Raw genomic sequence first — 9,133 nt, forward strand, 5'->3', positions numbered from 1 at the left:
GTGTTCTGCCATGGCCCATGAGAGCCTGGATCTCAATCCCATTAAGCACGTCTGGGACTTGTTGGATTGGAGGGTGAGGGCTAGGGCCATTCCCCCAGAAATGTCCGGGAACTTGCAAGTGCCTAGGTGGAAGAGTGGGGTAACATCTCACAGCAAGAACTGGCAAATCTGGTGCAATCCATGAGGAGGAGATGCACTGCAGTACTTAATGCAGCTGGTGGCCACACCAGATACTGACTGTTACTTTTGATTTTGACCCCCCCCACCCCATGTCTGTGAAACTTGTTCAGTTTATGTCTTAGTTGCTGAATCTGTTTATGTTCATACAAATATTTACACATGTTAAGTTTGCTGAAAATTAAAAGCAGTTGAAAGTGAGAGGACGTTTCTTTTTTGCTGAGTTCAGCAGAGAGGTAATACTGTTAATACCTATATGATAAATTGCTTTGTATTTTCTTTTTCGTAAGTCGCTTTGGATAAAAGTGTCTGCTAAATGAATAAATGTAAATGTAGCCACATGGTGACACTTCTATTTCTCTTTCTTCCATCATAAAGATACGTATGTTAAATTCCTGCCTACAAAAAAGCCTAAAAAAGTTATTGCCCAGATAAAAAGATACAATTCATTGAACACGCATTAAACCTACAGCGGGGCATGTTGTCACAGTATATGGGGTAAGTTGTCACAATGGGAATCTGCTGTTTATTGATGATGATTTGAGAAGAATACCATTTTTCGAAACAATTTAATATAAAACATAATCTTCCACAGCATGTCTGTATTTAAACTGCATTAATAGACTATTTATTGTCATTTCAGGAAGATTTAAATGGTATAACAATACAAAATATCAAACCATTGATTCAACCATCACATTTTTTAAGTAATCATGTACTGTCCTGCATTTAAAACATGTGTCAACTTGCCCCAAACTGACATGTATGAAAAATACCTTTTCTGGAGAACACAATTCAACTTAAAATCTACCTTCGCTATATACTAGTTCTGCATTTCCGTAATGTATCCCAGTGTTTTCATTGTGTTTACTGTAATTTTAGATGGAGATAATTCACATAAATTATTCTAATTTCAGAGGGTTTTTAACTGCATGTTTGAAACTCATATACAAATCCACTTCTAGAGAAAACACACATTTGTGTAATTGGACTTTTGATTCTTGAAACATTTGTTTTCTGAGATATAGCCTTTGTGACAACTTCCCCATGTGACAACTAGCCCCAGTCCCCTTATCATAAAGATTTTGTGTAAAATCACAGAAAGAAACACGTTTATGGTTACACTGAGAGGAAATCATACTGTCAGAATTTTAAATGAATTATAAAAGACAAATTGCCTGCATCTTTTTCTGTTTGGTTTATTCAGAATGAATGTACTAATTCCAAACATTCTTCGCTGGATCGCATTCCTCTTAAAATGAGCCATGTGTCGTGCCCTAATGAGAATTCCTCTAAAATCTCAGGTCATTCTCATCTCTTCTGACACAAGCAGAACTATTGTTTTAAAACTTCAGCAGTGCTTTTGTCGCATGTTGATTTGTGTGTTTTGAAAAAATAATCAGCAGAATTTATGCCACTTCTGAAGAAGAAACAATCTCTTTACTCATTTGGCCCTTAAATGTGAAGTGCTTCATAGGGATTTAGATCACAGACGCACAGGTGTCTGAACGCTGCAGAAATCTGACAGAGGTTATATAAGGCTGGGGAATATAAACCTCTTACAACAGAGAAAGGGGCAGAGAATGATTAGATCTGACAAAGCAATCAAAGCCAGTCTGTTCTGTACCTCACTGTGGTAAATCCAAGATACTACCATTTATCATTGCACAATCTTTTCCTTATTCTTGCCAGGAACCGCCCACTTAGTCAGGAAAAGACCATTTTTGGGAATCAGACTACATTGTTAGCGCTGTTTGTTTCGTGCTGTCGATTCAAAGAACTGACTCATAAGAGTCATTCGTTCGGGAATTGGACTACACTGGTCACACCATGGGTACTTCTCAATCGGAAGGCTGGAGCCTCGTTAGGCTGGATATCTCGGCTGCCACGTCATCAAGCACCGTCGAAGGCCGTCTCAATTGTGAGGACACTTGGAAGGCAGCCTCGTTTTGCAGCCTTCATTTTGGAGGATGCATCGGGTGTATCCTTCGTGGCCTTCAATCACCCACAATCCTATGCGCATGTCCCAAATTATTTTAAAAAGGGGCGGATAATGAGTGCCGTGACCGCGGAGGTAGAAATGTATTTATGACGCAGTTTTTATTCGCATTTGTAGCAATGACAATATGTAACCTCAAAACCTCACCAAATCCAGCAACTAATTCCTCCTCGAATGTGCTCGTTGTACACCAGTAGACTGATATAAACCTGTACACTCTGATCAAAAGGTTTCCTTCAGTGAAACACACAAAATGCTCTTTGAAACATTCTCAAATCATGCTGGATAACATGATCATCGGGTATTGCTCATGTCCGATTGAGTGCATGCAGCTGTCATTAAAACTAAAGGGGAAAACCGAATACTTAGACACTCTGAAATTCACCATTTTCAGTTTAAATTTGCTCAAAGTGTTATGCTAATTTGAGACCAAATATGTAATTAATCAGAAAAAAAGCTAAATCTAGTGCTTTCAGACTTTTGTACCCCACTGTGGAGGCGAATTGATTTGGGCTACAGACAGGTCGATTCCTCCGAGGAGAAGAACAGGATTGGGCCGTCGGGCCATCACATGGATTAGACTCACACTCATTAGTGAGCACTGTGTGCAGGGTAACAGATGCTACTCTGTTTAAGGTGTGGACGTTGTACTGAAAGACCGGACGTGCCAATTAACATTCAGGTGGACACACAAACACACGCGCAGAGCTCTTGAGAGATGAGCTGTATTTAATTACACATTCCTTTGTGAGAAACACTTTAATATGCAAGTCTGTGGTGGACACACACCACCATCTGAGCCCTGACAAACACAAACTTACACCTGCTTCTCTCCTCAATTAAAAACCAAAGAGAGCTACTTTGCTGTCTACTGTCTGCATAGGCAACTACCTTCTAAGGGGGCGTTCACACAGGACTCATTATTGCATTCAAAACAGCTAGGCAGAGCGCAATGAAATAGATTACAGGGTTCACGAGACACAATTCTAAAAGTTTACATGCGTCTTAAACCAGCGAGACACATCGCAATGGACAAAGATGTACATGTAGTGCATGTTTAATTAGACCATCAATTTAAAAATAGCACAGACACATTTTGTGTGCTAGGGTTACCATCCATCCCATAAAATATGGGATCGTACCGTATTTAAAGATGAAATGATGCGTCCCGCATCAGATCAATGCGTGACATGATTTATCCCGTATTTAAAGGGATAGTTCACCCAAAAAAGAAAAATCAGTCATTGTTTACTCACCCCTGTGTTGTTATAACTCTATATGACTTTCTTTCTTCTTCTTAACACAAAGGGAGAAATTGTGAAAATTTTGTGCTCAGTGATGTCATACAATGGCAGTTTATGGTGACCACCTCTTCAAGCTTCAAAAGAACACAAAAGTATAATTCAGAAGTCTAATAAATTATTCCATGAGACTCATGATTGTTATGAAAGCATATGATAAGATATAGTGAGAAACAAACTGAAATCGAATGTATTATTTAGTGAAAATGTTCACTGATCTCCTGTGCACATCCATGATATACTGTAAAAAAAAAAAAAAAAAAAAAACTGGCAGCTGTGGTTGCCAGAATAATTATGTACAAAATACAGTAAAAATGTAAAAAACTTTACAGAACAACCTGTTTTTACAGTATATTTTACGGTGCAGTATTGTCATTTATATTATTAAATGATAAACATATATTAACCTTCAGAAACTGTAAAAATCTGCTTTCACTTTATATTGCATTGTTAATCACTGTAGTAATTACAGAGTGGCACATGATGACATGAAGTTCACCAATAGTGGCTCCTCCTGGAGCAACGACCAATAAACATGTAGAGACAACGCTCAGTGACACAAACAATAAACACCATCAGGGTAACACATGTGAAATTAAAATAATGCAATAAACATTAACTAAACGACATAAAATATAACACAGAACACCCCAAAGTACATAACTGATATTTAAAATAATAAGAAACATAACTATTCCCATAAAATATAATTAAACAGGGGCGGACTGGGAAGAAAATTCGGCCCGGGATTTTACATAGAAACTGGCCCAAAAGTTGCTGAGCGAGGGGGGTGGCTGCTGTCCTTTTCTGCATATCGCTGCCTCCTTCCTCATATCGCGGTGCCATTTTGTGGTGCGTTCTGCATAACGCGGCGGCCCATGTGGCCCCATTTTGCGGCTGGCCCTCTGGGAAAAGTCCCGGTTCTCCCAATGGGAATGCCCAATTACTGTTTTTGTACATGCACTCTCTTGTTAAACATAATATACATTTTATCCATTAATTATATGGGAAAATCATACTTGTTACATCAAAAAAATGTCATTTTTACAACATTTTACTGTTAAACTACATGTATTGTCTTTTTAAATATATTAACGTATATTTTGCGGTAACTACTCGTTAAACAATTTATGTTTTTATACTGTAGCATTTTTACAGTCTTTTACTGTTAAAATTACTGACATTTTAGGGCATAAGAGAAACAGTTCATGCAGCCCCCTCGTGACATTGGGGCGTTTAAGAGAAACACATTTTGTTTATCTAAAAACAGGTCCTCCACAGCGATAGTGACAACAGAACACAACACAACTGCACACAAAACAGAGAACAGAACTTACTAAACATGTCTGAAGAGTTTGTAGTCATAAAGACAAGAAGTACAGGTGAAGGAAAAAAATTTATAAAATAAAATAAAATAAATAAAAATTATTACAAAAAAAAATACTTATAAACCAACTAATATGTATACATAAGATAAATAAGAAAAATAATCGAAAAATAAAAATAAATATATCATGTTTAAAAGCTGTTTGTTTTTTTTAAATCATGGGCCAGAAAAGTTCACATTTTAGCATATAAGAAAGGATATACAGTTTTTGTTATTAATAACTCAACGCATTTACTGCGGCATTTATTACAGGATCGTCCAGTATTTAAAGATGAAATTATGCGTTCCATATCGAATCAATAAGGGACATTATTTGTCCCATAATTAGCTGGTCTGATGGCGTCAAGGTGAAATCTTCCAAGATTGTAAATGTAACCTTGATATTCGTTGGAAATTTTGCCTACGGTGGGAAGGGACCATCTGAAAAGTCCACACATTGTGCTAAAATGTGCGAAAACTGTGGAGGGTGTGGTAAGGGACCGTCTGAAAACATCAGCCAGCAGCCTGACTCAAAACTGATTCCAATAGTTAACATTAGTGTAACGGTAGCCAGCTGGTAGGTAGCTGTGCAGTATGAAAACTTCACTCCCCTGGCCTCAAGAGGCATACTAGCAACTGACGCTAGGGGCTGTACCCTTTAGCTTCCTCATAAGCATGCCCGTCTCCCATGCCAGAGATGCTGGTTCGAATCCTGCTCATAGCGGGTCGAGTAGGACCAGTTACAGGGGTGCCGTGACCCGGATGGGAGTGAGGTTTAGGGGGGTGAGTGTAACGGCAGCCAGCTGGTAGGTAGCTGTACAGTGTGTAAACCTCACTCCCCTGGCCTCAAGAGGTGCACTAGCGGCTGTCAACACTAGGGGCTGTATCCTTTAGCCTCCTCGTTAGCGCGCCTGCCTCCCATGCCAGAGACGCCGGTTCGAATCCTGTTTGGAGCGGGTCGAACAGGACCAGTTATTACTATTCATAATACAATTGCTTTAATTTTTAAATTGAAAATTGACTAATGAATATTTCTGTGTGCTGTGAGTGTATTTTCTGCTTACTAGAGTATAGCATTTTTAGCGTAGCAACATGCTATCCAAACAGGATTCGAACAACCATCTCTGGCGTGGGAGGCAGGCGCGCTAACGAGGAGGCTACATGCTACAGCCTCTAGCGTCAGTCGCTAGTGCGCCTTTTGAGGCCAGGGGAGTGAGGTTTACACACTGTACAGCTACCTACCAGCTGGCTACCATTACGCTCACCCCCCTAAACCTCACTCCCATCCGGGTCACGGCACCACTGTAAATGGTCCTACTCGACCCGCTATGAGCAGGATTCAAACCGGCGTCTCTATACTCTAGTAAGCAGAAAATATACACACAGCACACAGAAATATTCATTAGTCAATTTTCAATTTAAAAATTACTTAAGCAATAGTATGAATAGTGGTTAGGCTATTACTTAATAAATCTCATTTTTAAATATAAACATAAACAACATTTCTTGTTGCCATCTTTTCATAAACATCATCTCAGAAATAAAATTCTATCCACATTCTCCTATGCTCTCTTGCACTAATTCTCTCTCTCAGACACACACACACACACACTTGTTCTGTAATTCATTGGTCTCATACAGTGAGTGTTGATTGTCTTGCCTGAAGAGTCATCGTTATTGCTGCTCTAATATCATTTGAGATGATGAGACACAGCTTTGTGAAATGTTCATGTCAAGTTTATAGTGATTGCATTTTTAATGTTATTTGTTCTCACGCAGTATAAGATGATTTCATTTCTGTAGCACACATCAATGTATGATTGTGCTTCAATGAGTCTAAATGCCTGAATCTCACAACATTTGACAAAGAAATTGACACCCATGTTTAGGAACGTTACGGTTTTTAAGACTGTAAACACTGGTGCTATCAAAACATTGTTCTGTTTGTATTCCTGACCAGCCTAACACAGCAATATAGGCTCAATCAATGGCATTAGTTTGGGACGGGACAATGGCAAATGGGAAGAGTGTTTGGGAAACCTGTTTGAAAACAGTTGTGTGAAATATTTGTGATTCTGTTTTTTTTTTTTACACTAGTGGTGCAGAAATTACAACCTTCACTTTTAAAGGGTTCCACTGTTAAATAATTTTTTTTTTTATCCCCTTTTCTCCCAATTTGGAATGCCCAATTCTCACTACTTAGTAGGTCCTCGTGGTGGTGCGATTACTCACCTCAATCTGGGTGACGGAGGACAAGTCTCAGTTACCTCCGCTTCTGAGATCGTCAATCCACGCATCTTATCACGTGGCTCGTTGTGCATGACACCGCGGAGACTCACAGCATGTGGAGGCTCATGCTACTCTCCGCGATCCACGCACAACTCACCACATGCCCCATTGGGAGCGAGAACCACTAATCGTGACCACGAGGATGTTACCTCATGTGGCTCTACCCTCCCTAGCAACCAGGCCAATTTGGTTGCTTAGGAGACCTGGCTGGAGTCACACATCATGCTCTGGATTCAAACTCAAAACTCCAGGGGTGGTAGTCACCGTCAGTACTCGCTGAGCTACCCAGGCTCCCACTCCTAATTCTTAATGTAGTGAAGTGGTAAAAGTCTGGTCTGGTAACCAGTGATTACAGGTTCTAACCCCAGAAGGGCTGATGACCATTATACCTTAACATTGGGGTACATCTGTAATAAGCATGCAAAAATTACCTGCTAAATGACTAAATGAAAACAGTACTATCAAATCTCCTACCTTAAACTCCGTCTCTATGTTGGCGAGTCGTGCAAGTTCATTGCTGAGCTCTAACGCTGTCAAGACGGGATCTTCGCTGGACAGAGCAAGGTAGGTGGCACTAGCGAGCCCTTTGTATGCGTTCATGCGTGATCTAGAGTGACTGAAAGAGTCGCGCCTTTGTTTCTCCGTACAATCGAAGCACTTGCAAAAGTAGTCGTGTGGCTGTTCGATTCTGGCACCCTTCATCAGCAAAATGTGTACGATTTCGTACTCCTGACAGTGTGCGGCAAGAATCACCGGCGTTACGTCATGTGAAAAACGCGTTCCGTCCTCATCGTAAGCGTAGAAGTCGTCATCCCTCAATTCCTGCTCCAACGGACTCAAGGTTAGCCTCAAACCCCCTGCGAATGCCGGATGAGCCAATATGGCCTCCACGATTCGCACATAGCCTTTGCTGATAGCCAATAAGAGTGCGTCACCAATGCGTGCCATCCCCTCTTTCTTTAGGAGTAGCTCGGTGACCTCCAGATGCTCGTTGCCAACGGCTAGCTGCAATGCGTTCTGGCCCATGTAGTCCACGCAGTTGAAATTGAGCGTTTTCGACTCGTCCAACATTTTGCGGACAACAGGAATGTTGCCGTACTCCGCAGCGTCGAGGAAACGCTCCTCCTCTGTTGTAAGGCTGGTGCCACGTTCATTGAACATGTAGGCGGGCCCTCGGATGGCCTGACGACGCCCCTTCTCTCGCAGGGTGGTGTGCCTGCGATGCATGACCTCTGAACTGAGAGTGAGAGACAGAAAGTGAAATATTAGTATGTTAGCAAATTAACAGATTGACAGTGGTTAGAAGACCAGTAAATGGGCAGATAGAAAAGTTCAGACAAACAGGTAGTCCCGCTCCAAACTCACGGCATTAGATGAGCCAGAACTGGCACGTACAACCGGTCAGACAAAAAGAGCGATGCTTTGTGTGTGCCACAGTTTTTCCACTCTTCAGGGAGTCAATCTATGATTGGCTTACTTATAGTTGTTTGCACATTAATGTTAACACGAAACTCATGGAAAAAAGTTGTAAAATTTTACACAGAAAAGTTATTAAGTGATTTTATCACACTAAAATCATGTTAACATATATATTGTTTATGTCTTGTGGTGATAATTTTAAAAAAAGTACTATTTTCACGTTAACAGATTGGCCCCATTCACTTCCATTGTAAGTGCCTCACTGTAACCAAGAGTTAGCTTTTTTAAAGAAAAGGAGGGACGAGTCAAAATGTATTTTAGCCCTCACAAAAGTGCTCGTCCATAATCCGGCGTAAAACCTGTGCCAATCAAATATGCGGTTCACGGATGGTCTGCTGTGGCGACACCTAACGGGAGCAGCCAAAAGAAGAAGACGACGTGCTCGTCCTTAGACATCCAGTCTAAATTTCAGTTTGTGCACCACCCTCATTGTTTTATTGAAAATCTCGGCCTCTGAGTGGACTAGAAACTCAATCTAGGTGTCAATAGAAAGATGAGATCCTCCCCTGTGCAAAGGTATAC

At 40.7% G+C, this 9,133-nt stretch overlaps 1 protein-coding gene across 1 annotated transcript in view; it reads right to left on the minus strand.

Annotated features, from left to right (window-relative positions):
- LOC127412663 (short transient receptor potential channel 7-like) overlaps window positions 1-8,359 on the minus strand; it is a 64,960-nt gene extending 56,601 nt beyond the window's left edge. The window contains exon 1 of the mRNA XM_051649210.1: window positions 7,607-8,359. Within this exon, the coding sequence (XP_051505170.1) occupies window positions 7,607-8,359 (753 nt within the window). The remainder of the gene's footprint in view (window positions 1-7,606) is intronic.
- Window positions 8,360-9,133: the final 774 nt, after the last annotated feature.

The sequence above is a fragment of the Myxocyprinus asiaticus genome, chromosome 22 (genome assembly GCF_019703515.2).
Source record: "Myxocyprinus asiaticus isolate MX2 ecotype Aquarium Trade chromosome 22, UBuf_Myxa_2, whole genome shotgun sequence".
NCBI classification, from domain to species: domain Eukaryota; kingdom Metazoa; phylum Chordata; class Actinopteri; order Cypriniformes; family Catostomidae; genus Myxocyprinus; species Myxocyprinus asiaticus.